Here is a 17,939-nt window from a genome sequence, read left to right on the forward strand (position 1 = left end):
CCCTACTTCCTAGAATTTAGATATAGTCCCGAATTGACAGAATTTACCTGGAAATGACTCCACTAATGTTTGTATTACCAGAAGGCACCACGGTTCAACATAGAGGTAAGGTTGAAAATAAAATATCATCATCAACAACAGTAATGTCACATTTTTGACACACGTGCATTTGTGAGACTGCCAAATGTCATTTCTGTAATAGGCACAGACACAAGACTGCTCTGGATGCTGTTCAGAGCCACGGTGTGTCTCGTGGATAGAGTCTGCCTGTAGACGCCACTCCCACTGCAGCTTCAGAGAGGGGCGGCTGCCAGGTAAGGGGTGGACGGGTGGACGGGTGGGCACTCCTCCTCCGCCTTTCACCCAACAGCCAAGTGGCCAAATGAAAGCTGCCCTGCATTTCACCTCCAATCCGTCTTGTGCATCCATCCCCTCCTCCTCATCCCAACTGCCACAACCTCAGTTCAGCGCTCGCTGCCTGGCGCAAACTATTGCGAGAGCTACGTGGAAAGAATCGTCAAATTAAAGGAAAAAGTCAGCCTTCCCTTGACTGATTCTGTCTGGGTAAAATGTTCTTCATTTAAATGTTTCATTTCACATAACGACCCTAGGGATCTATCAGTGCCCTCACTGCCCGTAATATGCCCTTATCCTCCAGGGAAACACAGATCAAATCCATATTAAATAGTTAAGCATCCTATCCTGATAGAGGATTATAGTCTCCTTCATTAGAAAATTGTTGGATATGTAATAAATTAACTACATTCAGTCTTATCACCAACAGGTAGTTCCTGCTTCCCCTCATGCTTATGTAAAATATTTGCTTTAAGTCACAGCAGAAATTGGGTCTTTAACCAAGAAGGACAATCTCAGAGCCTCATGGAAAGAAGTGTACCAAGTTTGATGGATACTTCAAATAACAGATGCCTTGTTACAGGCTTCCAAGGTGATATTTCTTAGATAATTGCCAGATGATACTAGAGACAGAGTGTGGAGTTCCAGGACTCTGATGACTTCATAAGAGCAGACAGTTGACCCAAGAGCCAGTGGAACAAAAAATAATTAGACAGGATTGCAGGAACTAATGAAGGAAACATAATTTTGATCATTGGTTTTAGATTATGCTGGTATTATTTTTTATTGTTCTCATTTCTGATAGGCATATAATGAAGTCCTTTTGCGTTCTTCCTGACCCATCTCTCGCTATTAACTTAGTGCTCTGTGCTTTTACAAACATTTGGAAATGAAACTCTTTCAAGTGGTAATCTTGTTCTCACTAACCTCTCAGAATTCTGGAACAACACTTTTTTTCTGAGTCTTTTTACTTTCAATGCCAATGTAGTTATTCTCGCACAGGCTCGATAAGAATTTGTTCTAGTTTTCACCAGTAAGTAACTGAACAAATAGATGGTACAGCCAAGGCCATACCTGGAGAGTCATATTTGAGAGTGAATCTCATAAACCTAGGGCATATCTTGGTCTAACAGAATTATTTTCAAAGACTCTCAGCTCTTCTTTTTCTATTTAATGGCAGCTGAAGGCGGTTCAGTTTGGCGTCCCTAAATAGAGTACTTGCCGAGCATAACGGTCTCCCCAGCCCGAGCTAGAATGCCTCTGCTAAGGGCCAGGTTCCTGGCGTCTGGGGAGGACCTTGGCCATGTCAGGCCGCCCTGACCACACAGCCCCCCTTCAGGGGGTGTCCTGCGATGCCCACTCACCATTCTTCTCTGCCTTGAGTTTTGGTGGCTTGGGCTCCGGGAGACATGGACAGGGCCCGTCGCAGAGGGCGGTGAGACTTTTGCCAGTAGAACAAGCATGGAACTCCAACTTGCACTGCAAAAGACAGACAGAACAAGCCTTAAGAATACTGCCACGCAGACCCCTCCCCAGCTTCCTTAGGAAACCGCCAGTGCCCTTCTAACCACAGTTAGGCTCACAGAAGCAAAGACAGAGCGAAGAGGCGTTCACCTCTGTTAAAGGTCTGAATTACAGGATGCTAACTAAGGAATGGCCTTCTATGTTTTCCCAAATGCACAGGATAACATCTAAAAGCACTGCCCAGGGAGGCTTAGTTTAGTAAGTGGTAAACTCAACCGTAACTGTTTATGCGAGTATCAGGATGAAACTTAACACCTGTGGAGTCCCAGAGGGTCCACAAAGACAAAAGGCTGAAGGCTGCTCCAACTCGTTCCCTTACCCCCACTAGGGAGGCTCTGCCAGTGTAGCCCTCCTAGGCCCACTCAGCTGCTCACCCTCTGCCTGGGGAGGAAGGGTAACAATCTACTTAGTAAGTTTGGATGGTGTGTGAGGCCCAGCCCTTTCCCCGGGAGCAAGCGAGGAGTGAATGCTTTGGCCTCAACCATCCCAAACCTAAGTGTGACACAGTCTTTTCCCCCAGAGGATGCCTGTGGTTGTCTAAGTAGCCTGGGACTGGGTGGAAACGTCCACGGAATTCTAGGATTCAAAATTAGAAGCCCCTAAGCCATACAACGTCCTGTCAACCCCTTCATATTTTGGCCGCTCTCTCCAGTTCTTCACCCTTAAGTCTCAACTGATTCAGAACCCAAGCAGGAAAGAAGGAGGTTCTTTACAGATGCAGAAGACCACAACGATTAACAGCATTTCATTATTACTACATTATGGAATAAGAAATGGAGACTCAGAGGCTAAATAACTTGTGAAAGCTCAGGACACGCACAATCCAGGATTCCAAACCCCGTCTGACCGACTCCAGGGCCAAGCACTTAACCGTCACCATCACTGTGTCTGTCACGTGGAGGGACGGAGAGAACAGATGGCCTGCACTGGACTCTGTGTGTGGCTAATTATGCGGCTGGGCTATTGGCCTGGGTCTGAGTTGTCTGAGAGTTCCCTCCCTTTTTGACCTGCAAAATTCTCCAGATCAAGGCCTGTGTGCAATCAGGCTTCTGCAAAGGCCCACGGGCCCAGAATCACACTGGTATCTGCTGAAGGTTCAAAGGAAGGGGAGACGGGCAGAAGGGACGGAGCACCCACAGTGCGTGCAGCTCTTACCAGGCGCCACGCGGAATCTTTCAAAGGGAAGAAAAGGGGAGATAGGGTCCCTGCCCTCGGAAAGCACAAATGCATACCTTTGAAAAGGCCGCCAGCGTTTGCAAAGCAACACACGAGTGCAGATGAATCCCGGCTCCTTGTGAGACGACGGGGTATGCAGTCCCCACATTGACTACACACCGAGGATAGGGAGAGAGGGCTTTCAACCTACATGTGCTGGAGTCACTCGTGTAATTCCTACCGTCCGTCGGCCACACAGTCGCCTGCGACCCTTGCAGAGAGAGCACGGCAGATGAGCCGACGGGGAGCTGGCTTCCTCTCGATGCAAAACTCCCTTTTGTGCACACTGCTGGGTGTCTGGCGTGGCCCAGTGTGGTGGCAGGCGTGCTGGGGGCCGTATGAAAGGAAGCCACGGCCCAGACTGCGAACGTCGATTGACGGACGTAGTGAGGAAACAAAAACTGTGCGACCACGTGGATGTGGCATGAGGAGAGGAGGGATATATGTGTATGTAGGGATGCAGCGCAAAAGAGGCCCCAGGTACGCGCCGTGCCTGCAGATGGTCCAAATGGACAGAAGACGCACCAAGGAGAACGCTGGAAGGCGGCACGTGGGTCCCCAGCGTAAGAAGCTTCTTTTCAACTAGCACAGCCTGTGTGCACGTGCCCAGGGCTAGAGGGGAGACCACTGCTACTGGCCCCGCCCCCTCCTCCTCCCCTGGGCTAGCTCTCTGGAACAATCCTCAGGTTCAGGCTAGTGATTCTCGTACTATTTTCTCAACAGAATTCCTAAAGCTAATTTAGAGGGGGAAATGCACTTTGTTTTTACATGTCAACTTACTTTATGAAGTCAAAATTAGTACAGTGACTCGCTCTAAAGCTTTGTCATACTGTGACTGCAATTGCCTGCTTGTACCTGTGATAGATGGTAATCCTCTTCCCAAACATTCTCTGGCCTCCCCGGAAGAGGAATCTATACTTTGCTCAGGGCCGTGTGTCATGAAATCTGATGTCCCCTCTGTGGTGACAGCAGTCCTGACCACATGACTCGCTCTGGCCAGCAGATGGTGAGTAGGAATGATCCAAGCCAGGTTTGTGTGACATTGGAAAAACCACTGCTTGGTTTTCCCCTCTTGCTTTTTCCCTCTGTTATGGAAACGGCATGTGTCCCATAAGGGCCGCTCCTTCTGCCTGGGTCCCAGATGGCAGAGGACACGGAACAGAGCTGAAGCGAACCCACAGCCAGCATGCAACATGAACAGGGAACTAATGCTTGCTGTCACAAGCCACTGATGCCTGGGGATCGCTTGCTACCACAGCATACTTTAGCAAAAGGTGACTTCCTGCTAGACCCTAAAGTACTTAATGGCAGGGAAAAGTCTTAGTCGCGGTCTTATCCCTGGCATGATATGATACACATATAGCCCTGGCACACAGTAGGTGTGCAGTCAATAGCTGCTGAATAATAAAAGCAGGAGAATGGGGTCCCTGTTCGCTCTGCAGCTCTGAACCTCTGTTCCGGCCACCAGGAGCCACCAGTCTGCCTGCGCAAGGAGTGTAGGTGCCAGAGCTCAGCATCTGAGATGCTCGTCGTGAACCATCCTTGACTCACAGCGCTCCCTGGTCCTCTCTCTGAGCTCCACATTTAACGCTCTGCCTTTCAGCCTCCCCGCTCACCCGAGTCTATCACTGGAGTCGGAATCAGTCCATCTGCTTCCCAGGTGCCCAGAACAACCGCCTCTTGGGCGGCCTCTCCTGGCCTAGGGACTCCTGCGCACTGTGATTCTAGTAACACAGCTTCCGTGGCCGGCCCCGGCACCCCTCTCCCGCACAGTTGCTGTCTCAGTCTGTGGCGGCAGCCAGGCCTCTTCCCGACTCCAGGAAGGGGCCACCAGAGAAAACAACATTTATCTGCAGTGGTGAAAATGCATCTTTCAAGGACACAGATCTGCCTTTTATCTTCCAGAACAATATGTGGCATTTAAATGAAGCTCAAAAGGCTATAATTTCATTTTTTTATAAAGCTCAAAATGTGCTATTTAGAGATATACACATATGTGGTAAAAGCTACTTTAAAGAAGCCTGTGGGGGGGTGTTGTTGACAGACACCATCAAGATAGAGGTCACCTCCAGAGAGGAGGCAGGGGACGGCGTCAGACAGGGGCCCACAGACGCATCGTGAAAATTGGGAATGGTTTATTTCTTAAGTTGGGCGTTGGATTCTGAGGCTTTTGTTTTGTTAGTAGCCTTGGCAACATATGAATAATACATATATGTTTACGTGTCAAATACTTTATGATCAAACATAAAACAGTTTATAGGCTTCTATCCAGGTAAGGACCAACTATCACCACATCTCCCGAGGAAGCTGGTTAGGAGGAGTGAGAGCACGTGTGCGGGGACGCCCCTGGGAAGGGTGGCGAACCCTGAATATCTCTGGGCAGAGGCATCTGAGGGCCTACAACCCAGGCATCTCACACATGTTCCCTTCCTACAGCTCTTCTCCAAGTCGCACCCGTGGAGTTACCTACCAGTCTCTTACCCCATCCCCTCTTCCCCAGGTCCTTGCTGGGCAAGAACAGATATAGAAGCCAAAAGGTGGTCACTGCACCAGCTTCACCCAGAGGGGACACAAAACTCTCACAGTACTGGGCTTCCCATTAGACCGGGCTGTACAGCGTGCCTGGGACCTTCACACCTCCAACTGCCTCTCCCAACCTGCAGGGAACGGAGGCCTAGGAAAGCCCTGGTCCACTTACCACCAATCACAGGCAGAGACAACACACAGACCTGGGTGGACCTGGCAGAAGTGTGCCCGGGTCTGTGCACACAGAGGTTTTGCAAACATAAGGCAAGTATGCTACCCCTTTAGTATAGACCCGCCAAGAGAATGGGAGCCAAGAGAAAAAGAAGTGCCCACGTTACCTGGCCAATGTAGCCAATGCCGCTCCTGGCTGTGACTATGAACCTGATCCAAGAGATGCCGGGCTCCCACCCAACAGGACATAGGCAACTTTCCTGGGAACGGGGCAGCGGGGAGCAGAGAGCAAGGGAGTGAAAGGGTCCTCCCAGGGAGATATGGGGAGGGAGAAATAAGTGTCCCCCAACACCACAGGGACAACACTAGCTCCCGCCCTACCTCAGGGCCAAATGACAAGCCTTCAGAACTCCCACACCTTCACCCTCACAGTGTTCTCAAAACAGGAGTTGAAAACTGGCAAAATTATGGATGGTGATTTCTTGGCATTTAGGACTTGCTCAGAAAGCACGTGTCCGCTTCCTCCACGTGTGCCCTGCAGGTCCTGAGGTTCCAGGTAGCCAGCCGGCACCCTACCCTGCCCTGCCCCACCTGGGCTGTTGTCCTGCGTCAGAACAGGGTCTGCAGAGCTCCAAGTTAAACAGGTGGCCTGTGAGCCTACCTCTTAAGAGTCTGTAGCCTGGAGGTGGACTCTAAAAACAAACTGAAAAATGACATTCTTGGGAAGTGACACCCATAACTCCTCATTTTAGGAAAAAAATTGGGGTTGGGGGATAGAAGAGGAACAAACAGGTACAAACAAAGTATATGGGTTTGGAGTGGAGAGCCATTCAGTCTACAAAGTTCACAAAGAGCCAAAGGCAGAGGTGCTCCCTGGAGCTTGTCCATCACAAGGGGAAAGAGTCACAGCTCAATAAATGTAGAGTTACCACCAGAAGGTCACCGTGGCCCATGGGGGAGAACCCTTCTAGCCCTGGCCAACACTGGAAGCTGGTCTAAAAAGAGATGAATAACTACTGTCCTGTCCACCTGCTCACCCTCTGGGAGGGAAAGATTTACACCTTGTGCTATGGGTTGAATTACATCCTTCATGTTGGAGTCCTAACCCTCAGTATCCCAGAGTGTGGCTTATTTAGAAATAAGGTCTTGACAGAGATAATCATGTTAAAATGAAGTCATTAGAGTGGCCTCTAATCCAATATGACTGGCATGCTTATAAGAAGGGGAAATTTGGACACAGAGACAGACACACACAGAGGGAAGATGATGTGAAGAGTCATGGGGGGAAGAGGACCATCCACAAGAAATGCCTGAGGCTGCCAGAAGCTGGAAGAAGCAAGAGACAGCTTCTCCCCGGCAATCCCAGAAGGAACCAACCTTGCTCACACCTTCATTTCAGACTTATACCTCTGGGACTGTGAGATGATAAACTTCTGCTATTTAAGCCACCCAACTCATGGTACTTTGTTACAGCAGCCCTCGCAAACTAATACACCTTCCATTTTTAAAAAGAGAGTCTCTAAGGGATGGATCACCTTGTCTTAGGTTCATAAAGCACAGACCTTGTGCCAAGATGGCTCAATTCTCCTAAAAAGAAAGAAGGTAACATGAAACGGCAGCCTCAGGATACGGGGCAGTTGGACATGAAGAACTTGGCCAATGTATAGGCTGAGACTCATGCCCAGAAGAGAAGAAATATGAAAAACTCAAGGCTTTATATTGATTTTATGATAAAGCAGTTAAATAAATAATTAGCCATAACTATTGAAAGGAGGAGAGTTGAAGAAGTGGGAAATAAGTTAAGGACTTTACATACAGTACTGGAACCCATATCCATACAAACACAAATATAAAAATAAATACAAACCCCTGAAGCTTCTAGACCCCTTGACCTGCTGGGACAGAAATGCCTTCCCCAATCATCACAGAAACAGAGAAGACAGAAGAAGAGCCAGAGATTTCACAAATTGGCAGAAATATTCAAAATGTTGACCTACTTAAAAATAAACGCGCCAGCAGATTTTCCAACCAATCTTCCCTTCCATTTCGCATAACACGCCAACACGTTGGAATGAGTGAATGTTTTCCCGTGAATGGCCAGTAAATCTCTCTCCTCTGTGATTTGTAAAGCAAAACTAATAACCTCTCTCTGGTTCACTGCTCACTCAGGTCTCCGCTGCTCACATTCTCCACCGCACCGCACTTTTCCTGTTGCCTCGCCCGCTTTGGGTATTATTTTTAACATTTTATTTAAATTGCTTTCCCCGCTGTATTTCATCAACTTCTCATCTATTTTAAAACCAGACTGTTGACAGTTCACAGTTGACAATTTTGTTCACAGTTGATGAATTCTGATTTGTTTTTATTCCCCAAAAATCATGTCAAGGAAGGTGGAGGTGGTGGGGGGCAGATAATTTCCCGACTCTGCAGGCTTTCATAACTGGGCGCCAAGCTAGCGGTTGCTGATGGCACACGTTATCCCGGGGCCGAGGAACAGCTGTCCTGTCTACCCAGGGCTGGAGGGTCTCTGAGGTCATCTGGAGGGAGCAGCGAGGAGAAACAAGGGAAGGGGCTCTGGTCTCGTTCAGAGCTTGACCAAACATGCATGCATATGTGTGTTCCTTCTTGCATTCACCAAATACTTATGGGCCTATGGTAAGCCAGGGCCCATTCTAGGCTCTGAACCAATGGGACAAGGGGCCTGTTCTCATGAAGTGCATGGGGCAGGTGCTGATGAGGGCTGTGGAGGATGCACAACGGAGAGTAAGAGACAGAGAGTAATGGGGAGGAGCTGGTACATTATATGGGTGACCAGGAAATCTCCTGACCAGATGATATCTGGGCAGGGAACTGAATAAAGTGAGCCATGGGGCTATTGGGAGAAGGGGGTTCCAGGCAAAGGGAAGTGCAAAGGCCCCGAGGTGGGGGATGTTGACTGCACTCGAGAAATAGCCAGGAAGCCAGTGAAGCTGGAGAGGAGTGAGCAGGGAGCAGAGTGGAAGGGACCAGCTCAACTGGGCTGATGGTGGGCCTTCTCAAGAAGGCCTGTGTGTGTCAGGGCTCAGCCTTTACATCTCATTCTGTCTCTGTCTCTCTCATACACGCACACACACTCCTTCTCATGCTCTCTCTCTCACACACACTTTCCTTTTCTGAATTAAGAGTTCCAAAGAAGGTAGAACCTTAAACTTTAAAACCAAGTTACTAAAAATGTGAAAGAAAAGCTCTTCTTTACAGAAGAATGCCAGCTAAATAAATTTAGAAGCAATGCTGGAATGAGAAAATTATCATTTTGCTACCCCCCCCAATGTAATAATTGAGTCAGGAAGGAATCCTTTGATGTTTACTAAAAATATTGGGTGAAAGTCACTGGGGAATAGGACATTCACACAGTCTCCAAGTGTCACCCCATAGAATACCTAATTAAAAGAGGAAATGTATATTTTTCAATAAACATTTGGCAGTCACCTCTTAACAAAGGGACAAAGGGGCCAATTTAGTGCCACCAGCAGTGGGACCACCTGACATGTCCCTCCTGATGCGCCTCAAAAGGAAGTAATAACAGTGCCTTCGAAGTTCCAGTGCTAAAAATCCTTAACTTGAATCTATTCATTACAAACCAAATCCAAAATTGAGGATATTTTATAAGATGACTGCCTAAATGCTCAAAAAATAAAACAAACAAAAAAACCCCTGAAGTGAGTAGGTCCTTGTTCTAGAAGAAATTAAACAGTTGAAACAAAAGCAATGAGTGAGACTTGATTGGTTCTTGAATAATAATAATAATTATACAAAGCTATAAAAGGCATTCTGGGAAAATGCTGTGATTGTAATACGGATTATATGTTAGGTGATGCTGAATTATTGCTCTCGTAGGTGTAATAATACCTACTAAGGGGCTCGTATAGGAAAATGCCTGTTTATTTTCTTAGGGGTGAGATGTCACGATGTCTACAAATTACTTCTAAATGGTCCAGGGAAAAATTGCACATGTGTACAGAGAGAGGAAGTGGGGCAAAATGTTAATAACTGTCAAACCTTGGCAATGGGTATACAGTATTCATCCCAATATTCTTTAAACTCTTGCATATGTTTCATAATTATTCAACCAATCACTAGGGAAAAGTAAACGTTGCTTTGCCTGGCGGTGCTAGAATTCTTCGCAGAAACCGCTCCTATCTCCTCCCCTGAACTGCTCCCTCCCTCGGTACTGCGCTGAGTTTTTCTCCTTCGCCTGCCCACTAGGGGGCGAGCTCGGGGTGGGGGTGTGCGCAGAGAGGATCCTGCACCGCCGCCTACAGGACGTGTCTGGGATTGCAAAGACCAGGCCTTCAACAGGGATAACAGGGATTGGTGAGACCAAGGATGGACTGAGGCTTTCCTAAAGCACACATTCTCTTCACTGACGTACACAGGCACCAGTACAGCGAGAAGACTCGACACGGGCACCATGAATTGCAGCATCTGAGGTCTTGCAAAGACTGTCTTTCATGTTGCAGATGGGGAAACTGAGGCTGGAAGAAGTCATGCATCTCGTGGGAGGTCATTCTCTTAAGCAGCTTCCTCACCTGCTCCCGACCTTGCTCATCTTGTCAACAATTTAGCAAACCCTTTTGAGCAAATGAGGATTCATCTAAAGAATGTCCCAGGTCTGTTTTCAGGGGCAAGGCTGAATAAAGCTCCTTTAACTCGCATAACAAAGCCAGTGGAAGGTCCTGCACAGGAAACGCCAAAGGGACAAGATACCCTGAGGGGACCTGAGAAAAAGATGCCCTCTCCCCAAAGACCTGAGAAAAAGATACCCTCTCTCTAAAGGCAGCCAACTCCTACAGCCTTTGACTTGGGGAGCCCTCCAGGGGCTGCATCCCACCTCCCTGACCAGACCCTGGTGAGGCGAGCGCCCCCTGCAGGTGTCACCTGTGTCAGTCCCACCTCACACGCCCTCAGCCTCATCTCCACTACTCCCTGCCCCTGGTCCACGCTTTTTGCTCCCAGACATCACACCTCTGGGGCTTCCCGGCCTCACCTCCACTGCTTCTCACCTCTGAGTCATTCTCCTGATGTCTGCTCTGCGTGGGATCCTCTTAAGGCTAGATACTATTTAAAAATTTCAAATTTCTTTGGGATTTTTCCTCTATCTGGGATTTGGGGAAGACAGTGAAGATGAGGAAGGAGTTGGAGTTCCCAGGCCCTGCTTCCTGTCGGCTTCGTGGGGAGACACCTGGGAGGAAGGACCGCCAGGTATGCACCAAAAGAGATGGGACCACACACAGCCTGGCCAAGCATGGCCCGGAAGCAGCAGGGAGCCCCAGACCCATAGGGGCCCTGGAGACAGGGATGGTGAAGGGCCCCTCCCTGCATCCCCTCATCTTCTTGAGGCCTTTGCTCAAATGTCACCCTCTCACTGAAGCCTTCTCTCAGTACCCTTTTAAAATGACAACCTGGCATTCTGATGCCCTAACATTGTTCTACTTTGCCTTTTTAAAATATGAAATCTATCATGTAATACACTGCTTAAATTACTGATTTGCTGCTTTCTGTTTGTCTTGCTAGAATGTGAGTTCCATGAGGACAGGGATCTTTGATTTATTCATTGTTATATCCAAAGCTCCTGGAACAGTACCTGGCACATAGTAGGTGCTCAATGAAAATAAGCTGAGTAAAGGAATGAGGGAACAAAAGCAGGGGCCTCTGTGCAGAGGTGACGGGCAGAGCAGCACCTCCACCCCAGCCCAGTGTCTGACTCCGAGTAAGAGCTCAGACCCTTGACAGGACCCAGGAAGGACGCAAAACTCAGAAAACGACTGAGGTCAGGTTTCCCCCCAGCCCTGTAGGAAAGGGGCTCCAAGTAGAAATGAAACCATGAAACCGGTTTAATAAAAAAGAAGAGGCATGCCACTCCCAACACTTAAGCATGAGAGCAGAGAGTCAGACCTTCCCTCTTGCTTGCCTGGCTCCACGCCCCCTCCAGGCAGGCCTCCGTGGGCTCCTGCCTGAGTGCCCAGTGCTGTTCTCCTCGCTGCCCTGACCGCAGGCACCTCGGCTACCTGTGCATAGGGCTGCGTCCTGAAGGAAATGTGCCCCTGCGTCTCAGCCCCAGCACACAGCAAGTACTTATGATGGGCCTGTTGATTTATGTGATGCACCTCACATAACGCTGGGTGAGAGCTGGTGTTGGTTTTATAGACCAAAACACTTTGCAAGCTTGAGAAAGCAAATGATGGCCTCAAGGTCACAAAGCTGTTGATGGCAGCTTCACTTTTAATCCAGATCATTCCACCTCCCCCTAGTCTACTGCTGTGTGTGGTGCCTCACAGACTCCTCCACTGCCAGGGGTCTGGCCAAGCCTTGCCAGGCATCCCAGGAGGGCTGGATGAAGACGGAGAGGTCAAGAGGAGGGGAGTGATCCAGAGCTGGGGAGATGCAGGAAGGAGGCTGCCACGACGCTGAGCTCTAGTGGGGAAATGAACCGCTGGCCACATCTCCCTAAATCATGCCAAACGAAACCCTTGCTTGTCAGCTGCACTACTGATAGTGATGTTATTCAAAGTCACTTTGAATTACTGTAATTAGCTAAGAGAGCTCACAGAAGTCAAGCTGGTTAGCCAACAGAACTGGACAAGATGATGTGGGCACCTTTCCTTCGCGTTCCGGAAGCTGAAGGCACCCAGACTTACCTCCCCTGGAGGTGTAAGGGCCTGAAGCTGTTCCAGGCTAACAGAGTAACTGTCGGAGCACACGGGGCCTCTCCCCAGCAGAGCACTTTCAGAGGCTGGCGGTCCAGAGTGGCCCAGCCGGGGCCTCAAGCAAGCGATTAGGCCTCTGAACTTGACTCCCACCTGGCGGGAAGCTCCCTGAGAGCAAGAACTGGACGCTGCTTGTACTCACACCCCCCAGGGCCAGACAGAAGCCCCACACTTGGAAAGTGGGTAGAAAGGGCTTGCTGAAATAATGAACTAATCATCTTCCCAGGAACCCTAGGAGGTCAGGGACCACCACTCCCATCTCACAGATGAGGAGAAACACAGGTCAGGAAGGAGAGGACACAAATAAGAATGAAAGGGGAGAGGAAGAAAGGACGACAGTGGAGAAGGCACGGGAGAAGGAGAGGCGGAAGGCACAGTGAGGAGAAATACAAGGAAGAGGGTGGGGGCAATGCCGCAAGCGGAGGAGAAGCAGAAACCCTCTGGGAGGTGCGAGGGGCGGGCGGGAGCAGGGGCCCATTCAGGCGTCTCAGGCGGGCTCAGGCAGCTCCAGGAGAAAGGGAGAGAGTGTTCCGAGGTGCTGGCACCTGCTTAAAATAAAATGTTTCCACTGCTAGAAATGCCCTTGGGATGCCTGTCTCTCCCTCTTTCCCGGCCTCCTTGGAGGCCCTGCCTATTCTCAGCCGCCATTCCCACTCGAGGTCCCCTGACACCTCTGGGGCAGAGCCTCCCACACAGGACTCACAGGAGGCGGCAGGCGAGTCCAGTCGAGGTGGCACCTGATTTCTCCGAAACTCTCACCTCCGCAGCTGTGATGACGGAAAGGGACAGGCTTCTGCCCCCTGCTCCGCCTGCAGCTCTCAGTGTCAACTAGAAGGAAATCTGACACTCAGGGCTCCGGCTGCTTACTGGAGGAGAGAACTGGAGCGATGTGCATAACCTGTCCAAGCCTCCCCTCCGTATCGCTGAACAAAAGGAATCCTCCTCCCGCAGCTGTCCGGAGAGTGGAAAGGACAGCCCAGGGATCCCCTGCGCTGGCAGCTCTCCTGTTCCTCCGGTCCTCCCAGCCGTGCCTCCAAGGGCTTCTCCACACCTGAGTGAGTTCTGTCAAATGCAAATATGTTTGTGATGGGCTTCCTTGGTGGCGCAGCGGTTAAGAATCTGCCTGCCAATGCAGGGGACACGGGTTCGAGCCCTGGTCTGGGAGGATCCCACATGCCGCGGAGCAACTAGACCCGTGAGCCACAACTACTGAGCCTGCGTGTCTGGAGCCTGTGCTCCGCAACAAGAGAGGTCGTTGATAGTGAGAGGCCCGCGCACCGCGATGAAGAGTGGCCCCTGCTTGCCGCAACTAGAGAAAGCCCTCGCACAGAAATGAAGACCCAACACAGCCAAAAGTAAATAAAAAATATATAAATAAAAAAATTTTAAAAAAAATTAAAAAAAAATATGTCTGTGATGTTCCACCCACTCACACCCATTCCGTGTTCCCTGTCATCCTCAGATGGAAATAAAGATTTGAGCTCAGCAGGAAAGGCCCCTGGTGATCTATGGCCCCAACCTCATGCCTTTGCTTCTCTCCCAAACCCGCCCACTCTGCTCCAGGGTACAGACCCCCTAGTTGACCACACACGCTCCACCTGGGCCCCTCTGTCTCGACACCTTGCTCTGTCTGCAGGCCCCCCACAGAGCCTGTAGCAGGTGTCCCCAAAGGCTCCCAGCCCCTGTGCCCACCTCAACCCCAACGCCGGCCCTCTACTGCCATGACTGCTTTCTTGCCGGTTTCTCTCATGAGCTCCATAAACCGGAGGTTTTCATTCACTTGTTTAGCACCAGTACCCAGCACAGCATCTAAGAAATAGTAGGTGCTAAATTAACAGCGGATGTACAAATAGCTGCTTGGACAGATGAATGGATGGATGGTGGTCCCACCCACCTCACCGCCTGCTGAGCGACTCCACATGGCTCTGGGTCATCGTGTCCGGTCAAGCTGCCCAAACGATGTCATCTCTCACCACACAACTCCAGGCCTTGATGCTCCTTGGCCCCGTGAATGACATCCGGACTCTCAGAGTCTACCAGATGCAAAGCTTGGACAGTCCTTTCTACTACCCAGTGTGATTCTCCCTGCTTACTGGGGACTCAGACCGAAGACCCCCAAATGCTGACATTTTCCCCACAGGCCCGGGTTAAACTCAAGTCCTTCTTTCTGAGGCCCGTCACCTCTGGTCCTGATTTTGCTTCTCCAGCAACAGTGCCCCATTCCTTCAACATCTGTTCTCCACCCCACTCCCCAGTCCTTGCGTCACTCAGATGTGCCTCTCACCCGAACGCTTTCATCCTTTGCTTCCCAGCCTCCCCACTCAGACTAGGGCTCCCCGAACACATCCCGGCCTCTCCTGCTCCAGCAGAACCCCTGCTCCAGGCACATCTCCAGCCTCCACGACCCAACATCCAGGCCCCCGGCCTGCTCTTCTTGTTGCCTCCGTCCCCCTAATGTGTTCTCCCCGTTTATCATTTCACTGCTGGACTGCAGGGCTTTTATGTAATACACCTGAGCATCCTTCAGAGTAAAGCTACGAACACTAAGTATATCTGTATCCTCCACAACGCTGGTAGAAAGGGATTATAAAGCCTTAATAATATATATAATGTTCACTGCAGTTAGTCACGGAACCCCAGACATTGGGCTACAAGCTTTACCTACACTTCCTTCTTTCATTTTCACCCCAGCGCCTGCGAGGTAAGAACTACTATAATAGCCATATAGGCTCAGAAATGTTGTTTGCCCAGGGAAAGCCAGCTCTAAGTTGCAGAGCCAGATTTCAAGCCCAGGCCATCTGACTCTAAAGGCTGTGTTCTTAAGAGTTTAATTATATGGTCTCATGTCTAGATGTTTACTAAGTCCAGTGCTGAGCTGACTACGGTCCACCTGGTCAGCCCACCCATGGTGCCTGCAGGAACCACTCTCAGTCACGCATCTGGGAGGCACTCTCTGTGACGTGTACCAAGGCAGCACATCCTTAGGGTTACGATGTTCTGCATCTGAAAAGGCAAAGAGGTGGTGTCCCTCCAAAGTATCTCTGCAGGGCTCTTGTCATGATCCCACTGGACCCTGGGCTCCAGGAGGGCAGGGATCTTCGACCTTATCTTCCCTGCTGCATCTCGGGCACCTAAAGGTGTGCCCAGTACATACTAGGAACCCTTATTTGTTCAATGAAGGAAGAAACGAATGACAACAGATAAGCACCTCCTCCACCTCCCACAAGCCCTGCCAGACCTATCACCAAAGAAGGAATGAGTTTCTCAGAGAAATGAGGGAAGAAAACCACAGACATTTGAAGTGGCTACAGCAGAGAGAGCGCTTCGCAGCCAGCAAAAGACTGGGAGGACCACGTCACCCATAGAAGGAAGGTCAGAGTGAGAAGTGTGTATCAGATCCACAACCTCTGCCAAGCAGCCCAGCGAAGGCCTCTTCTGTGGCTTCAGACTAATTTTCTCCTGTTCTAAACTCCTGAGAATGCAGGCTTCGTAAGGACTTAATCGTTTGGGGCTCAGAAAATGGTGACGTCACCTTTCTGCTCTGGTCCCCGCAGCAGGAGGACGTGTGGCCTCCTGCCCCAGAGCATCTCTGAGGGGTGGTCCCAGGGCGCCTGCTGCGCGTTGTCTTCATTTCTTTGTCATCACGAACACACTGTAGAGACAGGCTCCTGAGTCTTGGTTTCTGAAGCAATGACTTCTCGTAGGGCCTCTTCAGAAAAACCCCTCCCTTCACTTAGAAACAGAGACCTCACAGATGAGGGAGAAGAAATACAGACGGAGAAAGAGAAGCAGCAGATTTCTAGAGTGATAAAGCGTCCAGGTCGCATCCCCAGCAGCCCCTGACATTTTTTTTTTTTTAAATTTATTTTGGCTGTGTTGGGTCTTTGTTGCTGCGCGTGAGCTTTCTTCTAGTTGCGGCGAGCAGGGGCTGCTCTTCGTTGCTGCATGTGGGCTTCTCATTGCGGTGGCTTCTCTCATTGCGGAGCACGGTCTCTAGGAGCGTAGGCTTCAGTAGTTGTGGCATGCGGGCTCAGCAGTTGTGGCTCACGGGATCTAGAGCACAGGCTCAGTAGTTGTGGCACATGGGCTTAGTTGCTCCGTGGCATGTGGGAGCTTCCCGGACCAGGGCTCGAACCCGTGTTCCCTGTATTGGCAGGCGGGTTCTTAACCACTGTGCCACCAGGGAAACCTGCCCCTGACATTCTGAAGAATGAGAAAACAGATGCCAGCTAAGCATATCCACCAACTCCTTTCCCAAAGCTAACACTTGCCAAGGTCAAAAAAAGCCATTAACATCTCACAGTGGCCTCACATAAGATAACCATCACCAGCCATTCAGCCTCATTTTATGTCTGCTCTTTAGCCCAATTCCTTCCTCCCTCCCCCTTTGCTTGCTGGAGAAAATAAACCCCAAATGCCTTTCTGAATAAAGCCTGCATATGTTCATAAGAGCCAACAAAATAAAGCTATAGATAAAGCTGACCAAAAATGCCAAAGCAGACTTTGACCAAGTGCAAAAGGTTAAGGTGATATTTTAAAAATGAAACAGTAACTTAAACTTTGAATTGCTGCCTGATTTTACTGCTTAGAGATGAAAGATCCTGCAGTGCTGAACGATAAAGCCATGTAACTCAAAGAGGATTTTCTTTGCTCAGTATCACCTCTGTGAGAAATACATTTAAGTAATAAAACACCCTTCCAAGAGTTCATTCTCTGAAACTGGTGAGGGTTGGACAAAGTCTGTCATTTTCCTTTTCTTTTGATTACACAGTTTTTCCCCAACAAGTCTCATCTTATTTCTCCAAAACCTGAGAAAAGGGGATCCAGTTAGACCAGGAGCCTCCATGAGGTGACCCTTGCCCCCATCCTGCCCTGTGAGGCAAGCATGAGCTGATGATTCCCACTGCTCATCCCATGGCCAGAAATGTCTAAGTCCCATCAGTCATGGGGACCCCCTCTCCTTTTGTACTTTTTCTTGAGGCTGTAGATCCTGAGATGGCCATGACAACACTGGCAAACTTACAAGGGTAGGTGAGGTGTAGGCATCTGATACTAAAATGTAGGTACCCGCCTAATTCCTTGGGATGTACAAAGAGAGGCAGATCTGAAAGTAGAAGGTCAGCCCTGGGGACAAAGGGAGCAGAGACATGCCTGGCACTTACAAAAAGCACAGTCTTGTGATGAGATGCCAGGACCCAACCAGGCAGGCGGGGGGACGGTCATGTAGGTAGATCCAAGGGGTGAACAACTGACACGGATCCAGGCAGGAGGGGCAGGAATAGGGACCCAGCTATAAGGAGGCGGGCTTGGAAGCAAGAAGCCATTGCAAGTCCTCGTGAAGATTGCAGGGGATGGTGAGTTTAGATGAGGATGCATGACAGTTATCCAGGTGCTGAGGGAACG

General features: G+C 49.8%; 1 protein-coding gene across 1 annotated transcript in view; it reads right to left on the minus strand.

The window, feature by feature from the left end:
* SPOCK1 (SPARC (osteonectin), cwcv and kazal like domains proteoglycan 1) overlaps positions 1–17,939 on the minus strand; it is a 544,877-nt gene that overhangs the window by 81,053 nt on the left and 445,885 nt on the right. The window contains exon 6 of the mRNA XM_068534468.1: positions 1,719–1,833. Within this exon, the coding sequence (XP_068390569.1) occupies positions 1,719–1,833 (115 nt within the window). The remainder of the gene's footprint in view (positions 1–1,718; positions 1,834–17,939) is intronic.

Source organism: Eschrichtius robustus, chromosome 2, assembly GCF_028021215.1.
Source record: "Eschrichtius robustus isolate mEscRob2 chromosome 2, mEscRob2.pri, whole genome shotgun sequence".
Classification (NCBI taxonomy): domain Eukaryota; kingdom Metazoa; phylum Chordata; class Mammalia; order Artiodactyla; family Eschrichtiidae; genus Eschrichtius; species Eschrichtius robustus.